Source organism: Pagrus pagrus, assembly GCF_965226575.1.
Source record: "Pagrus pagrus genome assembly, chromosome: 15".
Taxonomy (NCBI): Eukaryota; Metazoa; Chordata; class Actinopteri; order Spariformes; family Sparidae; genus Pagrus; species Pagrus pagrus.
In genome coordinates, this window is record NC_140199.1 from 18645642 (window position 1) to 18668730 (window position 23089).

Sequence of the window (23089 nt, forward strand, 5' to 3'; positions counted from 1 at the left end):
ATGATAAAACTATATTCTTCAAAAATATCTTAAGAGTCAAACTAGACAGTATGACATTTGCAGTTGAGTTTGTCACAATCTCACTTTTGGACAAAGAGGAAGAGAAAGTTGACACATTTACACGATAACGAAACAATCCGTTAACTCAAGTGTGACTCTTTTGTGTGTGTGTGTGTGTGTGTGTGTGTGTGTGTGTGTGTGTTTTGGAGAAGCGATATTCAATTACACTAACAAATCACGAGGCTGAGCCAAAGCAGCAGGAGGAGGAAGTCACCTTCCTAAGTTGAGTAAGGCTCGTCGGTTTATTACCTGTGACAGTCAAACAGAGGAGAGACAGTCGCCGCCGTGCTCACAGCAACATGGCAAGAACTGCGGCGAGCGGCAACTTGAAATCACATTTGAACGAGAATGGACCGAAATGCGAATACATCAAGAAAAATGGTTATCACAACAAGAGAGAGGTATGTCGATAAGCGGCTGGATTCACTTGAAAAAATATTTCTTGAGCAAATTATTTTCTGAACCTGCTTTAAAGTTCCTGTGTCAAGTATTCTACTTCTTTCTTGAAGAGATAGTGTTGAATCTGTACATATGTTGTCTTCATTAGGGCTCAATACCTGTAGCCACCTCTGTGACGTAGGCAAACGTCGTGACCCACACTGGCTGCTCACCTTACAAAATCACAGCGATGCAATATTTACTCTCGTTGGCAATAAGCACGTAACAAATAATTGTCTCATGCTTTTTGTGTCGTATATTGTGCTACCAAAAGCGGTGACGTGCACTAGGAAGTTGTTAAGTTCCTCTCTTGTAAAAGGAGCACAGTAAACATAATAAATGAACCGGCGACCCCGCCCTGACATTCTTCCCATTTGCAAAAGCAGGTTTCTTTGCCTCACGGCTGAGCACAGTGTGAGGAAGGTGCAGTCACTCTGGGCTGTAGTTGTGGAGATGTTTGTCTTTACATTGTTGCATATGCATACATTTTGACTGTTGAGTGACTGGTTAGTTAATTAGCTGTTGGCAGTTTGTCTTTGCAAGCCACATGGTTTGTTGAATTTAAAGCCACTGTGTTTTTCTGATTTGACGTATGTGTTATTGATTTTGTATCACGTAATTTCCATATCAATAACTCATGATAGCTGTGATGAAATGTAATAATGTCTGACCACTTCGAGTCCAACAACTTACTTTAGAGGCATGGTACTCAAGTAACGTTAATGAATTTAGCAAAATTAGCATTACTCCTGGTATTGAACTAAAAGTGATAAATAAGGGGTTATGTTCCCCATGGTGTATTTGAATTATAATCTCAGAGCGTATCGGTTGTCCTCCATCTTGAATCTTATCCACAAATCACTTTTTACATTCGTGACGTAGTGCTAATTGTTAGCATCATAGCATCAGTTTTTGCTAGCATTAACTTTGACTTTTCAAAACCACTCGCAAATGCTTTCATCAACACTTACCGCTGCTTAAAGTTATGTCCACAAACCACAAGGCTTTACCATACAAATGAAAGAAAATATATATATATGTATTTCGTCTGCTGCACAAAAACAAATTTCGATTTAATTCGATATCTAAGCTGCAACTGTCCAAGCAAACAAAAACGGCAGCCGGAAGTGACCCATCTCATGAAGGCCTGCTACGGCCGTTAAGATCCATAATTAGCCAAACTTTCATAAGCAACAAGGTGTTCATACTTTCAGTAAAAGTAGTTTCGTCACGGTCGGCTGAAGTCTTTGGTTGAAAAAAGAGTTTTCATGAATATTTTTCCACTCAAGGTGGACAGAAATATCTTTGTAAATTGTGGAAATGCCTTCATAACAATGGTGAGTTATGGAATCTAGTGACAATTTATCTTGCTAACAGAGGTTAGCTCTGCGACTCTTTACCAACTGTAAAAGACTGGGGCCACCACTCCTGTCTTTGGAACGTAGCTCTGTTAGATAGCTGAGATAACTTTGTTAAATTCCTCTTCAAGTTGAATCATTTCCACAGTTGGCTTAATGGCAGCAAGTGATGTTAGCTAGTTCAAGTACACATTTAAATCCTTTGACAATTTTGCATTATGACAGCTTACTCACACTGTTACAGGGTGTAGATCACCGTCCAGTTATTGTTGCTTCAGTGTTGAATAATATTAGTGACTTCTGTATGTGCACCAGTAGACCACTGTCTGTCTCCTTTTTATTTAGGTTAATTGATGTGTAATCTACAACCCTTCGTTTCAAATCAAGCCACTTTTATTCAAACACCATTGTTCCCTCTTGTCTTGTCTGCAATGTAAGACAGCCTATTTGGTTCTCTTGTTGTATAGCAAAATGGCCTAGGGACTGGTGCTGCCTCCAGGCAGCACAGGCATGAGTCCTTTGAACAGGCGCCCATGTACGTGGCTGTCATGACATACCTGGGCTTTGGCATTGTCACCCTGTTTGGCTACTTCAGAGATTTCCTCAGAGCCGTGGGCTTAGAGAAGTGCCACCTCGCCCAGGAAAGAGAGGAACAGAAGGTAGGTGAAACATGCAATCAGCACAAACATAGGCATTTTTCGGCACATGCACATACTGTACGAACACACACATGCTCGCAGACAGTTGGAGCAGAGAAGCATGCATGCCTTGGGTGTCAACACATTTTGTTTCCCCCTAATTATTTCAATTTTTGCTCTTAAGCTCTCTCTCTGCCTTCTTCCTTCACGTGCCTCTGCACTATAATGTTGCCATGGGTGAGACAGGACACCACAGAGAATATCTGCTGAAGACCTAATTAAATCTCAGAGGATTCAAGTTCTTTCTTTGTTACTGTGCTTTAGATTCCAGATAAGGCACAAGCACTGCCAAATTAGAGCCATTGTAGTACCAAAGATTTGATTTCTTAAACCCAAAAATAGTTGAGATACATTGGTACTAATTAATGACTTGTTCTGTGTGGCTTCTATTAAAAACACTGTAATCTTATAAAAGCAAATGCCATGACCACGTTTTGTCGTTATCAAGGTAAGGCAGTATGTGCGTAGGCTGAGACAATAAAACAGACTCTAGGAGGAATAACCAGAAAGTTTGCTTTCTTTGTTTGTCATTTACAGTATTGATCAGATACACAAAGGGGGATAATGAAGGCAAAGGCCCAAGTAACCTTGGTAAATATCATTGTCAGGGGATGTCAGTTGGACACAATTTAATGAACTGCTCTTAGAGGGTTAATCAAATGAAAATCATGTACAATATAGGGGAGCCCTTGATTACCTGGCAAACTACAGTGAAGGGGTGGGCAAGGAAATGTATCTGGTCACAAAATGATTTACTCTTGACCTTAATTTTCAAACAGAAAAGATTTGTTTTTCTTGTTAATGCTGAAACCACTGAGTGAAAAAAAACACCTTTTACTGTAGCTAATGTGGAGAATTTTAGTTCCAAGTTGCTTAAATTTGTATCACGAAGAGAAATCTTTCTCTAACTTTCAGTGTTGCCATGGATTATTTGGGTTTTTTTGTTCTCATGCTTGTATAGCTTTTAGTGTGATCTGCATGAGCAGAATTCAAGAAGTCCCTTTTCCTGCTCTTATTGCTCCACCACTCTGTTACTTCCTGCTGTTGGCTGACTGTGTGAAAATGTCTCTCATTGCTTTCAGGATTTTGTACCGCTTTATCAAGACTTTGAGAACTTTTACACTCGAAACCTGTACATGAGGGTACGAGATAACTGGAACCGACCCATATGCAGCCTGCCAGGACCTGTCTTTGATCTGATGGAGAGGGTATCTGACGACTACAACTGGACTTTCAGGTACTGTAATCCAGTCTATGATAGACATACTGTAGATAAGCTTAAGACAGACCAAGTATTTTTTTAATATCAATCATCTTTCTTCCTCTGTGAGCTAATGGCGAAAGATGGAACCTAAATACCATGGGTATGTGTCTTCAGCAAGTATTTGTCAGTCCTGAATATCTTGGATACATTTTAGATTTTTCTATGCTGCACAGGGACGTGCTGTTTATTCATGGAATATATTATGAATAGGAATATGAACAGAGCTATGGGGAGGAGATATGACACTATGAATTGGTAAAGAGGGGTAGGCATGGATTACATGTTTAAAGAGGTTTAATGTGACTAGGAAAAAGTAGAAACGGGGCAGTCGGGTTGTCTTATGTGGTGACGTGCTGTGAATGGGTAAAACATGCGGATGGGGTGCGTACATGAGCAGTGAGAAGAAGTAGGTCAGTTGATAAAATGGAGCAGTTCTCTTTAAATACTCTGATATTGATGTACAGTGAGGCTTTACACTGTTGACAGGCTGTGTGAACTGGTGTGATGTGTACCTTAACTTGCCTTACTGCAAGAAATTATTACACTTTCTCCGTCTGTTGTATATGTATTTACTTGTCTACCTACATATCATAGGAAAGAACAATCTCTCGATTCTGACTAAAATTAGTTGTGAATATTTGATTAAAAAAAATGTCAAAGAAAACAAGAAAACAAATGCTGCTTACACAGCAGGTCACTGTTTACCTTTAACATTGTTATAATTGCTTCTCATGAACAGAACTCCACAACTTCATGATTAGCAATTACATTTAATTTAATGTTGATTACTTTTTATAATATGTAATCAGATCTCTGAGAGTGTGTAAAAAATAGAGAGGCTAAGTGATTCCTAATGTTTACATGCTTGCAGGTTAACTGGGAGGACAATACACAAGGTCATCAACATGGGCTCTTACAACTACCTCGGCTTCGCTGAGAACGATGCTGATTTCCTGAAAACTGTGGCAGACAAAACACGCCAGTATGGTGTCGGGGTTTGCAGCACAAGGCAGGAAGTAGGTGAGTTTGTGGTCAATGTTCAGTTGTACAGATAAAAAAGATTGTATGGTACTTGTCCTCTTGTGCTAGTTTCAACATGGGCATTCATGTTATCTTGGGTAAAAAGTGTCCACTTCACAATATGGTAGTGCTTCAAATGTCTTATATGTGCATCTATTTTAAGCGTCTCTGGCGGGCAGTGATGACACTGAATAAGTTTAGTATCAAACTGGAAATAAAACTCCATCTCCCACATCACATATGCCTTCATTTATTACCTTTCTCGTGAATTATACTGCCCGCGTGTTTAATTATCTTTCAGTAGCTGCAATGTTATATGAATTATTCACCCTTTGTTGAATAATGTACCATTTGGGCATAAGATGAGATCATTACATACTGGTCCACACTGAGGAGTGAATGAAATGATACCACTGTGGAATGTAACATCATGAAACACCCTGGACATTAGGCTGGATGCAAGAGCAACATTTGTGATGGAAGTGTTCGAACAGCAGGGATCAGAAAGTGAGTTGTGTAGCTTCAGATTAATTTTAAATGGTGTTTTATCCTCTGAACTTCAACCCGGCCTCTGATGGTGTTTAACTGGCTGCGTGCACAAGGATCACATGTTCTGGCATAGCAATGAAATCTGTTTATGGTCAAAACCATAAACATTGTGGACTTCATTGAACAGGCCAGACTTAGCAAAGTTTTCTTGAGAAAAGAAGCTCCTTTTCTCTCCATCACTGATGTTTAGTTTGTGGCACATGACACCACTGTGCTGTGTATCTACTGAGAGCAGGGTGAGAAAGTGAGCTGACATTCGAGCTCAGAGCAGGTTGAGTCGCTGCGTAGTGTTGCATGATATCAGTGGTTTGACAAGAACAGAGAAAACCAGAGGCATTAAAGTGCATGTGATCGCAAGTTATACGTATGTCAGAGTGCAAGTGCAAGCCACTCCCACACACACACACACACACACACACACACACACACACACATACTCCTCAGCAACATCCATTATTCATTTATGTGATTTATTTATATGTTTATTTCTCTTTCAAAATGGGACTGTTTTTCCCCGGGTTTGTAATGTGTGTTTCAGCTGGCTCACCAACAGGGTTAAGGAATAACAAGCATTTCTCCCATGAGACCTTATTAAGCATCAATTATTAAAGAGCCCAGTATCTCTGTAGTAGCACTGACGCCAGCATCACTAGTGTTTAAGTTCACATGTAGCGATTTGTATTTGTGATACACAGAAAACCTTTAAAATCAAATTTTCCGGGATGGGATTTTATTGAAATTAGCAGCAGTCTATTTATTTAAGTGTGATCCAATCTCTTCTTCAAAAGTTACAAAAAATTATAAAACATTCTCCCACAAACACTAAACATGCAGGTGCACAGAGTGCAATTGAAGGTATTTTTTTATTGATGTGAGTGTAGCTCCAAAGTGCACTGAAAGCACACCCTGTGAATAAACAGTCATGTCAAACATTCATGGATTTGTCTTAATGGGTGGCTCACTGTTCCCACTTTTCCTTTAATCATTAACATACAGTGAATTAAATAATGATGTCGCTCAAATGAATGGCCAAGAAAGTGCAGCTACAAAGCATGTAGTTGTAAGTATGTGTCCACTAATACCCCAATGCAACAGGGCTGTTTTACATTTTAAAACTAAAACGTAATTGCTGCACACGTCTGTTGAGACTTCAGTCGAGGCTTGTGATAGAAAGTATTAACTCTTCTAGGCTGGGTTTTTGTTGTCTTGTTGTAAATGCTTTGAAGAAAAACCTCAGTCACACGTTTACCATAAAAGAGACAGGTTTAGCTTGAAGATTTGCAAGTACAATCTTTATTGTCCCTCTACAGTAAAAACCTTGGAAATAGTTATAGAGCTTTTTTTTTTTTGGTAATTCAGAGGACAGCTGACCAAGCTCAATGAGATGCACATGACAGTTAACTCAGGTAAGCTAAGTGAGTGAGATCTACTAAGGACTCCGCTCACCCTTACCTGAGAGTAACCAGACCTAGAGCAGCGCTATGAGGTTTGCATATCAATAAGGAGGCAGGGCATCTCGAAGAAGCCCCAGCTAAGTAAAATGTTCTATATAGAGAGCAAATGCCGATACGGTCTGATCAAAAAAAGCTGAGCACGCCAGTAGGGGCTGTGAGCCTGAGTGGTTTAGGAAATGTATGAATCGATTTGACTTGGCGCAAGGCCTGATGGAAAGCTCTGCATGGGAATCACCATAAAGACAGAGCTGCTTCACTGTATTATGGTTTTATACACATCAGTCGATACCCATTTTCCAGTCCTTCCTGAAACATTCAGGCTGTTTGAACTTTTTAATGCCGGCTCTCAGTGGTTACTGATTGTTATTGATTGTGAGTACAATAATTAGTATCCCATGTATATGCAATTATTGCGCCGTTTTCTAGTTTTCTTCTGAGGATTGCCTTCAGCTTCATTTTTATTCACATTGCCGATATTGAGAAAAAAAATTTGATCTTGTATTCTTTCAAATAATTAAAATAAAATAATAATTAAATTATTATTACGATAACACACATATTGCTTTAATATAAATATTTTATTCAGAGTTTCATTGTGTATCTGCTGTAATGTTTGCAATTTTATCTCTACAAAAACAGTCGCTTAGATATTGAGAATTAATGGGGTTATATACTATACTGCATGGTCCGAGTTAATGTTTTTTACTCTACAGTTCGGGAAAATGGTCAGAAGTCCACTTGCCCAATGTCGGTTTTTACACATTTTATTATTAGCTGTTTATCAAATAACAGCAAAGACTAAAGTAAAATATCATGTTCAATCTTACCCACCTTTCTCTTAAATGTGCGGCAAACTGCACATTACATAGTTGGAATCTTACCAACATCCTCAAACGCCACCCAACTAAACTCCTCTTCTCCCCCACTTCTTAACCCACTGCCATTTTCTTGAGTAGTACTACACATATGCAGCTCTCAACAGACGATTCACTCCTTAGTGTCTTCCATAATCATCTCTGGAATAAACAATGGATATCATTCTTTCCAAACATGGCACTTTACTTGCCCCAGGCAACCAAGCAGTCCTTACTGTTAACCCATGTTCTGTATTGTTAAAACACTCATTAGCAGTAATAAGTCACTGATGAGTTGGGAGTATTTAGAGAGTAACTTTAGTCTCTATAGTATAGTAACAAGTAACTACTACAGTAACTTTCTAGTAAGTATAGTGTGTGATAAATGTATTGGACACACTTGTTAGAGCATATTTCGACTGTACATATATATAACATTGCCAAGAGCCAGCAGAAATAAAATACAGTGTATATGAACCTTTCTCTGCCTACCTCTCTCTGTTGTATTGTAACATTAATTATTTTTATACCAGCTGAGTGCAAGGGCAGTACTGAAAGCCCCCCAGAGACGACCCAAAAAATCCACCTTTATTGCACAAAATAGAAAAACACCATGTCAGGTAACAGATTACAATCTAGCCAATTTTCTAAATGAATTCTGGTCCCCACCTGTCACATTGGGTTATAACAACTGTCTCAGTTGCAAAATGTGCTGCAGGGCCATTTTAGACCTTGCACTTGCCTTGATATTACCTGGGATGAAAAGAGGTAGTTGAACTAAATTACAAATCTACCACATCTTGAAACTTTATAAATCTTGTTAGAGCCCTAGAGTGAAAGGAGCTGATAACACGTGTGCTGGAAGTCCAGCCTTTTGCATTTGGGTGTATTGCTTTTTATTCATCTCTGTCAAAATGTGTGATTGGATGACAAAGACCAGAACACCTAAGGACTAAAGGACTACCAGACTAACCAGCAAGTATACTGATTGTTACCCTTTTGTGAACTCTGTCCTATAGGTAACCTAAGCATCCATGAAGAGCTGGAGCAGCTTGTGGCCAATTTCCTTGGAGTAGAGTCCTCCATGACTTATGGCATGGGTTTCGCCACTAACTCAATGAACATTCCAGCACTTGTTGGCAAGGTTTGTGATTTTCCACATTAAATGCCACACACTGTATATAGGAAATCCTACTGTAAATGGGTGTAATTTTCACAGCGCAGCAGAAATTAATCTAATTAGCCCCAGCTTTTGTTCCTGTCTTGCATATGGCCTAAATTAATGAATAACAGTCAACTAAATTCAGCTGCGAACAACTCCCGACCCACCCCCATTAATTAAAATCATAATTAAACATTACAGTAGCCAGGAGGACGAGGCTCTGGGCATAGCTGCTTTCAGACACATAGACAAGGACGGGCAGGTTTTGTTAAGAGCACCACTCAAGGGTATGATTACCCATACTCTGGCCTGTCGGCACACCAGCCTGGCTCACACAGACAGCCATGGGTTACCAGGGGCAACAAACAGCATGAATATCTGTGATTGGACTGGACAGAAGGGAAGAGGAGGTTGACTGTTTAAGTGATGAGGACGGGGTCGTTTATGCAGACCAAGAGGTGTAGCAGCCCCTTAGGCTACAGCCCCAACAGTAACCCTGAAGGGGCTGGGGGGTCAACCCACACTGCCAACTCTATCCTACAGGGACAGGCTGTGCCAGGACAGGCCTTGCTGTGCAGGCAGAGCTACATTAGAGTGACAGCTGCTGGTTGACCAGGGAGCAGGCCAGCTGGACCCCAGGCCAGAGCGAGAGTATCTGTCACTGAGACGGTGTCAACATCCCCTCTACAAGAGTTCATTCAAACTAATGCAGTCAAATGCTTAGAGCTTCAGTGTTAAATATGCTAATGTACTGGAGAGAATTTCATGGAAAGGCTGAATTCATTTGCATGCTAATTTGTATGGAATATGAAGTGCTATACATTATGAAAATTGTGATGTGTCTGTCGGCCGAAACTTCATCAGACATGAAAGAAGTGAGAAATGACATAACGTGCAGTACATGCAGCTATCATCGCACACGGAGGACATAAATGGAGGTGATTACGATTGAGGCATGGATGGGGGTGGAGCAAGAGGAGTGGGCTGACATGTAATTGGCCAAGTTGGCCAACTATTTTACAGTACATCCTCTCAGTACAAAACTATAAACTAAAAACAAAACAAAACAAAACAAAATGTTGAAATACATTTTTTTAAAAAACAAGCAATCACAAATCATATAGGTGGGTAGCACACACTGCTATGATTTTCATCCATATACGGTACCTAATGAATTTCTAGATGGCCCTCTCACTAAGTATAGGCCACTAAATGCAAAATATCATCATATATGATGCAAATATCTTATCAGTAATCAAAGATTCCTGTCAGATAGTCAGTGTTATGTATATACAGAAATGTTTTGATTTCAAGAATGGAGGAACATGTGATTCAGCTATAATACTGGAAATGTGAAGTCTGTTACTCTCTCTCCGATGATTTCCAGGGTTGCTTGATACTCAGCGATGAGCTCAATCACACATCCCTCATTTTAGGGGCCAGACTGTCAGGAGCAACTATCCGGGTGTTCAAACACAACAGTAAGTCATGCAACTCTCTCATTTCAACATAAGTATAAATCTACTACATTACAGCAACACAATACACAGCATCATTTACAGCAAGCAGTGAGCTCTGTGTTGTTTCAGTTTGCTAATCAAACATTGCTGAAAGCGCTATGATGCATTTTGCCATAGATTATCTGTTGATGAAGTTTTGATTCATGTTTGTTCAGCCACTGCTGCTCACATCATCCAGTTTTTTCTTGTATTTGTTCCAAACTGTTGCTGCTGTGAGAAACACATCGCTTTCAGTGCGGTACAGGATTTGCCTTTGGAAAGACCTACTTAACATTCTGTGTTTAGAGCAGCAAATGTAAAAGCTTTAATGAAATGGGTTCAGTTTACAGTCACGACTGCATCAGCAGCAGAGCAGTAAAACAGAAGTTTATTTTTATCGAAATGTCATCTTACTTAAAAAGTCTGTTCTCTATTATGCTGTCAAATTACATATTGTCAATAGATGATAAGGGAGAATTATTAAGCATGAGTGATACAACATTCAGTGTGCTTGCATTGGAAAGATCCACCGCTCTTTCCGGAGACAGGACAAATGAGCCAGTCCTCTGGCAGCAAATGTGTCCTGACAGGTACAAGCAGAGTCAGTTATGGGTTCTCCAAGCTGATCCCAGAGGTCTGTCTAAAGGCAAAGAGCCCTCAGGCACAGAGGAGCTGACCCCTCCCTGCCTTTATACTTTCAGCACCAGATCCTCTTTTATTAGTACAAGACCAATATTTACTTAGAGGGTCATACCAATCAGCTTAGCCACAACAAAGGATGAAAGTATGTGTCTGAAATGTCTGACATTACTTGTTAACCGTATTTGCGTAGTGTATCTTTAACAGAGTTTCATACCGCAGACTAAATGAACTGGTTAGTCCAGTCTAACATTGCCTGGCTTGTTTGTTTGTAATACTTCAAACAGTCATAGACAAAGAACATTCCTGTTGAAGGTTGCCATGTGCATTTTTTCAAATAATGAAATGCATTTATTGGGAGGCCAATCTAGGAGCGTATGTGCACCCCAAGGCTCAGTGTAAAGATAATAGCACGTTATGGATATTCACAACTGTATGCACGTGACTTGTGTAAAGAGGCCAAGAGTACGATCCTCCTCCTCACAGTCATACAGTATCTCATACCGTGGCTTATCTTAAATCAGCGCCTAACTGTGGAGTAATCTTTTCATCCTTCTTGACTGTGAACACAGCAAGTCACTGTGGGTCGCTCCTTCACTGTCTGGTTCCTCTGTGTAGATATGTGTGTCATGGGTGTACTCTGCTCTGTTGAGCAAGTGATTTTACCAAAAGAGAACCGCTGCCTCCTCAGTAACCTGTGTTGTGTTGAGGCAGCAATATTGATCATGTTTGATAGAATATTAGCTATGACAGGTTTACTCCCTGCTCAGCTTGCAGTCATACTTTGAATAATGCTCCTTATTAACTAAAGCTATTCAATACTGCCATCTTCTGGTTAAGAGCATGACCATTACCTGTCAGGAGCTCTAAACGCCACTGGGAAATTGCTGTTGCTGAAGCCCACAATTTCAATCCTAACGTTAAGCATCCATGCAGGCTGCACTGAGGAGACCCTTGGCCAAACCCACATTCCTGTCAGTTAGTAATCCTCTCTGATACAAACATTGCAGGTGTTCATTAGCATCAGACTGTAGAGGTATTTCCTGTGTGTGATTTGTGAAAGGTGCTTTTAGCAGATAAAGTAGTGCCGTGTGTACTCTGTGAACCGCCCTGCCCTGTGGAAATTATGACTCTACTTACTGTTGTTTGCTTTTAGTTGGTGTTCCTTGAAAGCTATGATTCGAGTATTGTTACACTCAATATATTGTTTTTGCTTCGCACCTATAGAATGTTTAGCTGCAAGTGATTTCATATTACAGTACTTAAATACTAATAGTTCTTTGCCTTTTTCCATAGATAAGGTTTGAATAAGGACTGGGCAATATATCGATGTTATCATGAAAAGAGACTATATTGTCTTAGATTTTGGATATCGATATAGCATGATATGGCGTAACTGTTGTCTTTTTCTGGTTATAAAGGCTGTTTACAGTCAAGTGATATCATTTTCTGCAATTCCCAGACTGTTCTACTTACTTGTCTTATGCCATTTACTCATTATATCCACATTACAGATGATTATTTAGCAAAAGTAATATTGAAAATCAATGTTTTGAGAGTATCAATATTTTTGGGTCAAAAATTTTTCATCAAAACTTTCATTTTGACATATTGACATTTGATTTTGTCACCAAAGTACTTTTGAGGAGATTTCTAAATATCACGATACATATCCTGTATCACGATATACCAAAAAGATACTGCGATAGTCTTTGAAGGCCATATCGTCCAGCCCTAGTTTAAATTTGCATTAGATTACTGAGTGTTTGCCTGCTTTTTCACTCTCTTTCCTTCTCACTGTGTGTGTGTGTGTGTGTGTGTGTGTGTGTGTGTGTGTGTGTGTGTGTGTGTGTGCGTATGCATGTCAGACATGCACAGCTTGGAGAAGATGCTAAGAGATGCGGTTTGCTCGGGACAGCCACGGACCCACAGGCCCTGGAAGAAGATCCTCATCATGGTAGAAGGCATCTATAGGTCAGCTGTCATTATACAGCACACACACACACACACACACACATACACTAGAGTAGTCGCTCTCTCACAGGCACATATCTTTGGTCAGTGAAGTAGTTGTATCAATCTGTGTATGTATGGGCTTCCAGCTGGTCAGGCTCAGGTAGAATTCTTCATTTGTAACCTGAGGAGAGCGTCCAGCCTGTGTTTAGCAGTTTCTGTAATAGTCCCTTTTTCAATTGCTTCCCTCTCTATCCTTGAATAATAGAGTGTGTGTGTTTCTATGTGTGTGTGAGCGTGTGGGTGTATGGTTGGGTACCGTTTGATTACTGGAGAGAGGAGAAAGGTATTGTGTGTCTCTCCCGGCAGTGAGCTATCCTGAGTCTTAGTGACCCTCTCCATCTGCTCATTAGCTCCAAATCAAGGCCAAATGGAGCCACAGAGATTGACTTGGCTACACCCCCAGCTCCAACTGTTTATCACGGCCATTTTCTTTTCTCCTTTCTTCCCTCTTTCTGCCCTCACTTGCGCCCCACATTTCAATGCTTTATGAGTGAAAAAATGTCATATCCATTGTGCTTTCAGTCAACGTGTTATTTTTGTAAGCTTTACAGCAATTCTCTTATCAAACGAAGAGGAAAACCTTGAACATGGCTATCAGTTGGTATTAATTAACCAGTAATTCCACAACACTGCTGGTAATTTGAGAGACAACTTAATTGCACATCATTGGACAGCCTATATCAGGCAATAATGCCTAATGTCAGGCTCAGACATTAAAGAAATGTCGCCCTGTAACTTCAAAAGGCTCGGATAAAGAGTAAGCAAGCTTTAGCTAGATCCTAGGCCTGCCTTTGATGTCCACATCGGTCTTGGTGAAACCCTGTCTTATGTCATTTGGGCTGCAGACGTTGTCAGCCATAGCAAGGATAGCAGGTCTGGGATTGCTCCATTCCCCAGCCATACACTCACTCATTCTGTCTATTTGTAGCCTTAAAAGGCTCACATCAGAGGGGAGGAAGAGATGGGAGAGAGGTGGGAGTAAAGTGAAAGAGGCCAACAGAAAGATTCTTAGAAGATTGGGACATGTGAAATTACGCAATATGCATTTACATATGCTCTTCAGCAGATAAAGTGAGGTTGGGGTCAGATTTTTTTCCTTTTAAATATAATCACTTTAAGTGTCTGGTTTATAATTGATTAAATGTGTGTGTCCTCGCTGTCCTTATGTAACAGTATCTTTGTTTGTGTGATTCTCCGTCATTAGCATGGAGGGCTCTGTGGTGAGACTTGCCGAGATCATCGCACTGAAGAAGAAGTATAAAGCGTATCTGTACCTGGATGAGGCCCACAGCATCGGAGCAGTGGGACCATCAGGGAGGGGCGTGACCGAGCTGTTCGGTGTGGACCCAGCTGATGTGGATGTGATGATGGGTACCTTCACCAAGAGCTTTGGGGCCGCTGGAGGCTATATCGCAGGAAAAAAGGTTCCCGTGGATCTTTAGATTTTCTATTTCAGCTCTCTCTGCTTTCATTTGTAGTTAATTTTCATATAGTGTTGTCAATATAAATGTGGAGATGCAGAGACAGAATATAATTCTATACTTGGTTTTCAACCACATGATTAAGATAAGCCTCCTGAGAATACTTGGTCAGACAAAAGTTTTCTGGTTTTATTAGATCGTTGGCAGTAGGAGAGCTGATGAAAATGTGAGGAGAGAGAATCAAGGCAAGGGTATTTGTATAGCACATCTCAACGAGGCAATTCAAAGTGCTTTAAATAAAACAAGATAAGAGAAACACAAGGTCATCTTAAAAGACATTTAATAGGGTTTAAAAAGTGTAAAATTACAGTGAGATATGAATGAATAGATCCAAATTTAATTTAAAAAAGGCGTAGGCAATTGAGAGTTGGTTCAGACCTCTGGCTTTCTGGGAATTTATTCCAGAGGGGTTGGGGGGTCACATGCATTAAAGTAACACTGCTGGAGGAGTCACCCCAGACTGGACACTCTGATATAAAACAGCAACCTGTCCTGTCATGGCACAACAGCTAATAGAAAAGAAAGTGTTTTCTTTTTTAACTATTATTTTTAAACCAAATCAGCCAAGCAACAACCCTGCCTTTTTTAGATTATAGTAACGTCCATCATCTGTTTTTATTTCACTCCATTTCTCTCAGTTCATAGCACACCTGTTTAAGACTGAACTTGTAAACACTGATGCAGACCTGTTGATTCTGCAGTCAGGCAGAAACTAGTCTCGTTGCTATGCAAAAATAATCCCCCTGGACTCAAAGAGCGCCAAGATATATGTAGGTGGGATTAATCACACTGAAACTCTTCAAATAGCCTTGGGTATGTTACTATTCTCAGAAAATCAAATAACTGAACTGACTTTCTGATTCTTTCCTGAGATTGTTTAAACAACCTGGAAACCATTGTCTGTGGAACAACATTAAAACACATCATACTAAATATTTTTAACTACTATTTATCCAGGTCTGTTTTTGACGATGTATGGGAGTCTATCAAACACACTCCCCACCTCCCTTGTAGCTCTCATGTGTCCAACAAATGTTCCCCAGGCTGTGACTCGGGGCCTTTGTAATTCCTTTTTTTTACTCCATTAAAAAGTACACTTTAGTACATAACCGCACCGCTTTTGTAGGAGTTGATTAGAAAGCAACAGAGGAAACGGCCATGTTGCTTGAATTAGGTATTCAGAGAGGGACCCCTTCCTGCCTTCGCCTTATGTCGGCTCAGCCCCTCTCTGCCATAATAAGAAGGTAAAGCTGGCAGAGGGCCAGCCCCTTCTTGTGGCAGGCGTCGGAACTGCGCTCCAGATTTAACAGGATGACTTTTAACAAGCGTGATGATGTTTGAAGTATGAACACTCTGCCTTGTTTGACAGCTGGCTGTAGTAAACTCCTGAGAGAAACAGGCAAGGAAAGAGGGAGAAAGCCTTTAGATTTGACGTATTTGTTGTTGTGGTGAAATCCCCCAAATCCTACATTAAGTGGATTCGGGTCGACCGACAAAAGGCTCTGCAGATGTGTTCTGGAAAACAGTCATGTTGGAGCTTTTTTATGAGCGTTCCAAAAATAAATACCCCAATAAATATACTCCAAGCTCCTTCTAATTCACTTCAACCTTGCATGAAGGGAGCTTTTTTCATTGACTCTTTGCTCAAAGCCTGGATTGCACTGAAATAAGATTATTAAATGCATCCGTTGAAGAACCAAGTGTGTACAAGTGCATGTGCTCTTCTGGCACCGCTCCTACTCTGTGGCGTTGTGTATCACCACATCAGTATTACGGCCGCCGTGTGGCTGAGGAAACACTCTGAGCTGTCAGGCCGCGCCGCAGACCTGAGATGGATTTCGGACATGTTCTCTTAACTGGTTTATCTTGGTCGCACCAAAATCCTGCGGGGCCCTAAAGCGGTGAAAATCCCCCCTCCTCCTTAAACGAAAACAGATGTCAGGTTGTTTCAAGGTTCTTATCCTGCGTCTGAGCATTTCCACCAAAATCCCTTCCCCTCATGTGTGTGTGAGGAAGCCGCAGCCGCCGCCCAGTGGGGACAGATGGCGAGTGAGTGGAAATGGTGGCCAGACAGCATCTCCGGCTTCGTGTCATCACCCCTCACCCGCTGGCCACCACGCAGCCGCCACCGAGCAGCAGCCCATCACATGGCTCCAGGCCCTGCTCCCAACCTCGGACCACTTATACACACACACAAACACACACACGTGCTCCAGGGACTCATGACTGAATTGGTTTCCTGAAATCCTGCTCTTCTCCTACAAGAATTAATCTCCTGCTGACATTTAGGAATAATGAGCACGATGGTCCTCATTCTGGCTCATTTCAGCATTGGTTCTTTCTTGAATTAGTGCTCTGGCTCTCTCAGAGCGGTGAGCAGGAAAGGATCCAGAGCTGTTTTGCAGGCAATGCCAAGATAGTCATAGTGACAGTGAAATGACTTGAGGTATTTTAATTGATTCTCAGGTGTTGACTATACGTGAGCTCGCTCTAGTGGTGCTAAAATATTAGTGCAGGGCCAGGCTACTGTTGCATAGAAGATCTGAAGGTAACACATAATAACCACCATTAATAAATGGTTTATTTACGGTATTGGTATAAGTATTGATTAAACATCAATGAAGAGTTATTTCACTGTTAACAAACAAAATAATGCTTTATAAACCATCTATAAGTAACTTTATCGTAAAGTCTCAAATGATGTTTATAATATTTTGTAGTAGTTCATTTATAAATAATTAGATGGCCATTATAAAGTTGTAACTGACGTTCATAAACCTTTACAACTGCTTCATAAAATACTGTAAAGTTTGCTGATTATGTGTGTGTGTGTGTGTGTTACTATGTTGCAGGAGCTGGTGGACTACCTACGTAGTCACTCCCACAGTGCAGTGTACGCCACAGCCATGACCCCCCCTGTCACTGAGCAGATCATACGCGCCATGAAGTGCATCATGGGAAAAGACGGGAGCACAGAGGGTGAGTGTCCAAACGTCGTCCTCAATCTCAATCTTTTTGCCAGCAAACTCGTCAAAACCCGATGTTCTTTACAGAGACAAATATTATGTCTGGCTTGTAAAAATCTTTACACCTCTTGATATAATTTTTTTATGGAAACAATAGCAAACCAAATCCAGAGGACAGCACCAATGTTAACATTAGGAGTAAGTCCAGACCTGCGGGGAAAGACAAACAGCTGCTTGGTCAGAAAATGTGGTTGCAATTACGGGGGTCTGCAGTGGTAGAAGGAAGAGGGAGGACGTGCAGTCCATGAGCACACGTGACCCCAACGTGGAGGAAATCATTTTCATGTGTGTGTTGTGAGGAAGGTTGTACCTCTGAAAAGTTTCTGCTTTAATGGCATCAGACACAAGGGCAGGGAAGTAGTCATTACCAGACCAGTCGCAGTACTGCCAGAGCAATTCGTCTTGAGTTATTGTAGTTGTGATCCTAGTTGTAAAAGAGACGTATTAGTTAGAGTAGAGATAGCGCATATATAGTAAATAAATGGAGGATAGTTCTACACAATATGGTAAAATTAGGCAGCTGTGTTTACTGTGAGACATAAAAGAATACACACTTGTGTCTTAGATTGCTGTAATGGGCTAATCACTCCAAGGACTAAAGCCTGGCGTCTGATGGTTGAGGTATATTGTAGTTTCATGCAGAGATTATTAACTTTCTCATCTGGCTCTGAACCAGACATGCTTTGCATCTGACGTAGCCCAGTGAAATAGCTGTTGTGGAAAAATCAGTCTTGACCTGTCTTAAAGAAATGGGAGAGGGGGGGAGCTGCAAACAGTCTTTCAAAACATCAGCTCTAATGTCCATCACAAAACTATAAAAGCCCACCATGAGGGAAACATCACATACTCTTTGCATATATGCCTGATCACTTTCATACCTCTTTCTCTCAGCCTTCCTCTGTCCCCCTCATCTTTCTCACTGATGTTGAATTTCGCACTTTAAAGCAAACTGGTGGCAACAGCTCTGAAATAGGGAGAAACTCAGCCAGACAGCAAGATCCACACATTCTCACCTACTCATATGATTTCTCTGTCTGCCAGCAGGTTTTTGACCTCCGTGCCCTCTATCTTAGCAGAGAGGAACAATTTACAAAATGGGGCCTGTGCTTTTTGGCAGATGCCTGAATGTTATGTTTTTTTCCCCTTCTCTCTCTCTGCTGAGATAAGGGGATTTAAAGTGCTCTCTTACATCCCCATGAAAGAACTGCCAATCTGTTTCCAGGTAATCAGGGGGAAACAGAGCTGTGTTCCAAGGCTGGGCCGTGCCAAACACGGCTGCAGCCACAGAGCACCAGGCTCCCCAGTGATTCACATCATTTGGAAACACAGGGGGTTAGCAGGGCAGGCCGCCTCTGCAGCCTTTGATTTGTTTTCTAATACATTTATCTGAGCTACATGTGATACTTAAGCATTATTTGTATTCAGTTTCAGTCATGGCTACGCTCCAGTGGTAGTTCACATTCACTCATTTTGTGCGAAATCCATCGTTTCCAATTTGCAAACCCTCATTTTGGCAACGTGTGTACCAAAACTGAACCATCTGCTGCTGCAGCTGAGTTGCAATAATGACAAAGTTCATAGTGGAGGCTGGAATGGCCCAGATGGAGGTGCAGGAATCAGGATGAGATGGCACTGAATAGAACTCACACTATATTAACTACTACCGACAGGTGATGTCCCTCCCCATAGGGGGACACCGGAAATATGGTTGGAAAAGAGCAGTGAGATGGTGCTTTACTCATGTACATCTGGTGGTGTCCTTGTTTTAATTGAAGGCATTAGACGGATACGGCAGCTGGCAGAGAACACCAGATACTTCAGGGCCAGGCTGAAGGAGATGGGTTTCATCATCTATGGCAATGATGACTCACCTGTGGTTCCGATCCTGCTCTACATGCCAGGCAAAGTGGTGTAAGTGCACTTCAACTCTCCCCAAAAACACTTCTTCTCTCTTTCAGAGTGTGATTACCAGTTTATTTATTATGCATTTGAAACAGTAAATATTAACTTCATTATACCTTGTTGTCAGGAGCAGTTTCAGGTCAGCTCGTAGTGTTTCATCTCTAAGTGATTTGGATGGCTGCCATATTACACGCTCCAAAGTTTCCATGAATCAGTAGAGTAGACTGTGTCTGTGTAGACTCTGGTTTCTGTAACCACTTAAGAGGCAACATCAGGTATTGATTATGTATTACCCAGGATTGCTCAAGCCACTCAGGTATAATCAATTTGGTATAAAGTGTCTTTCAATGCCAGTCACTGTTGATATCCGTGAAAAGGACAATCCTGCCCTGTAATTGCCATAATTAGAAGCTACTATCATATACAGCCACAGAAGTAGCTTCTGATTTTACATTGCTCAGCTTCATGGGCATTGATGGTGACTGGGAAAAAAGTGAGTCTCTGATCATTATTTTGAGACATTTTGAAAACAATTTCAATATTGTTTTTTGTTATTTCATTTCATTTTTAAGATCCGTATAATTTTAATCTTGTAACAACAAAGATGTGCATTCATTATATTATATGAAAAATAATGTAAATTTCTGGAGCTATATATTGAATCTAATTCTTTTGAACAGCCATTGTCTTAATGACATGCAATAGATCTTAAGGTTGCTTTCGTTACATTGAAGTCTTGCACTGACATCTGTATGGAGCACTACCCACACATCAATAATCAACTAAAAGATACCGTAAATGTGTGTTCTTACAGATTGACGTAATCATTTTCAGAGAACATTTTAAGGCTTGAATCCTCCAAACTGCCCACGTACTTACAAAATGAAGTATGCCTCAATTAAGTAAGAGGACATCAGATATGCTGCTTCTAGCCCTTCAGGAATGTTAGCTGCATGCTTTTTTTAATTTATCATGCTTTGCAGAAATGAGCAGATAATTAAAGATTTGGACAGGCTGGAAGGAGCAATGTTCCTCATGATATTAATGTTCTGAAGTGGCTTGTGGGTTGTCACTGTGCATTTTGGAGACATCAAACCTTAAAAATGTCAAAGTAGTGTGAGAAATGTACCAATTTGTATTTGGTAGGTGGTTATTGATGCCTGATTCTGTTTGCTATTCAGCTGTAATTTTGGAAATTGAATGTTCACAAAATTTTTATTCAGCGATTTCAATGAATATAATATAACAAAATTACAGATGACCTGGAGTCAGCAAATTTCTTATTCCATTGAAAAAAAAGGGTAAATTCCCACACATCCCACATATGATTTATTAAAAAAGTTTGACGTTTTCACTCACAAGTACCTTTCTCAAGACAAACCAGTCATAAAGTGACACGGTGCTGAAATACAGCCTATAATTGCATGATCGTCCACAGCTGTGTTGGAAGTGTATTCATGATCACATACACACATACAACTGTCAAACCATACAATATCTTTAGCCATTTCAGTAACACTTAGAAGGAAAAAAAACTGTTCAAGTTACTAGTGTTTACACAAGACATAGATGAGATGAGATGAGATGAGACAAATATACAAAATATACAGTATATAAACAAAACAAACTAAACTTAGGTTGGACTTTTGTTTTTGTCTCGACAGTCATTTGTGTACTAGAATAAATAAAAACTCATAGTTGTTTCTCTTTTATTGTTTCTGGACAGGGCTTTCGCTCGAGAAATGCTAGAGAGGAAAATTGGCGTCGTGGTAGTCGGCTTTCCAGCCACGCCGATTACAGAGGCCCGAGCTCGCTTTTGTCTGTCTGCAGCACACACCAGAGACATGCTGAACCAGGTACACACACACACACACACACACATTGACATTTACCAACATAAAATACCTCTCTGAGGCTAGAGAGGTTGTTTTTTTCCAAATGAATCATATACACACCTTCTGAGAGTTTTCCTTTCTCCTCAGGTGCTACACCATCTGAACGAGGTGGGAGACACTCTCTGTCTCAAGTTCTCACGGCAGAAATATTCCCCGCAGCCTGACCTCTCTGATGAGACAGACTTTGAGCTGGACAGCTGATATGACCCCTGACACCTTCATTTCACAGTGTCAAAACTAAGTCTGAAGTGTCCACGCTGCAGCAGACCCATAAAGGCAGGCCGTAGAGTAAACACCCGTGTCTCACAGCAGAAGAAGGGCCAAATGTCTGGCAGCTGCCACTTTGTATATGTTTGGAAAACATTGTGAGTTTACAGCACGCTTATTTGTGCGTCTTCAGAAGAGAATGAAATATTTCTGTATTTGTAAATACATAAAATGAAATGTTTGCACAAGTACTGTGTAATGTACCTTTATATAATGAAGTTAAGTTTCACTGCATTCACTTTTGAAAATAGTTGTACATTTTTAGATCAAAACAGCTTTTTTACACAGTCATCCTAAATACTCAGGTCTATATTTAGATGGTGATAACGTTTTATGGAGGCATTTTTGCTTCTCATAAATTAATATCAGCAACTATTTATTAAAAATGCTGCTGAATTTATTATTGTAGAAATGTGTAACTTACTTTCTTACCATAAAGTTGTAGTTTTAAGGATATTATAAGGAAATTGAAGTTTGAAGTGTTCCCCTCTGGTGTATTGCTACACTTAAATTCTGAAAGCTGAATTTTATTTTTATTTTTTTCCCAATAAAAGACCACACATGAAAACTTCCTGAACGTGTTTCAGAGTAGGAAGGTTGATTAATTATCCAGATGACAGGCTTCTCAATGTTCTGAGCCTTCCCTTTGGAACGTTTCCTGACACATGATTATTTACACTACTCACTGAACTGATTTTAAAGATGACAGAGACGCCTTTATTGCGTTCCAAAGTGAACTGTTTTTATAAAATGTCTTCAGTGTAACAACACTTTCATCTCCAAAGTAAATGATAACCTTCCTGTAAATAATAGATCATGCAACAATTACTTCTTTGACATGCAGTTAAATCTCAACAACCCCTGCGCTAAATAAAAAAGGTGTTATGGCTTGTTTTGTGGCGAGACTGCTCATATTCACCGAGTCTTAACAGCTTAATTGTTGATGTTTTAAAGACCTGCTGTTCTCTTTCACGCACAGACTGCGTAAGAGTCGTGAAGGTAAGCATGCAGAGTATGCAGCACCTGAGCCAACAGAAACCTAACCTAGCAATTAGCGTTGAACTCTAAATTCTCGTGGTATGGGGTAATCATTTGATTAGCACAGGAAGGATTATAGATGGATGATAAATGTGTTTTCACAATGTGTCGGATTGGGTCTAGTCGACACTTGTTTGCCCTCGGGATATTATAGGATGTTTGTGTTTTTTTCCTTCCCTATAAACAACATAGTGATATATTTTACAAGATGGAATTTAAATGCAATACGCAGTCCTTGGGAAAAACATGCTAGATGAACGTAGGAGGAGAAGGGTTAAGAAAAGTTATAGGAAAAAAAATCCTTCTCCCCTAAAGCAGAAAACCCTTGAAATCGATGCTCTATACTAGATGGCTTTGTTCTGTAAGTGAATATTCACATCTGGGTCCTATAGCCAGAAACAATAGAAAACAGTTTTGTTAATCCTCCAATCTGTGATGTCATAGCAATGCACTGTTCCATAAAGATCTG

General features: G+C 40.4%; 1 protein-coding gene across 2 annotated transcripts; it reads left to right on the forward strand.

The window, feature by feature from the left end:
• The first annotated feature begins 332 nt into the window (after nt 1-332).
• Nucleotides 333-21770, forward strand: sptlc3 (serine palmitoyltransferase, long chain base subunit 3). Of its 2 annotated transcripts, none has more exons than XM_084376133.1 (12): nt 333-461; nt 2324-2515; nt 3637-3791; nt 4690-4838; nt 8715-8839; nt 10245-10338; nt 12864-12969; nt 14216-14435; nt 17345-17471; nt 19294-19429; nt 21147-21276; nt 21403-21770. In XM_084376133.1, exons 1-12 carry the CDS (start codon nt 360-362, stop codon nt 21514-21516), a joined length of 1650 nt encoding a protein of 549 aa, XP_084232259.1. In that variant the 5' UTR covers nt 333-359; the 3' UTR covers nt 21517-21770. The 2 variants fall into 2 exon arrangements, with proteins under 2 accessions (XP_084232259.1, XP_084232260.1); XM_084376134.1 differs by lacking the exon at nt 333-461 and adding an exon at nt 1679-1835.
• Nucleotides 21771-23089: the final 1319 nt, after the last annotated feature.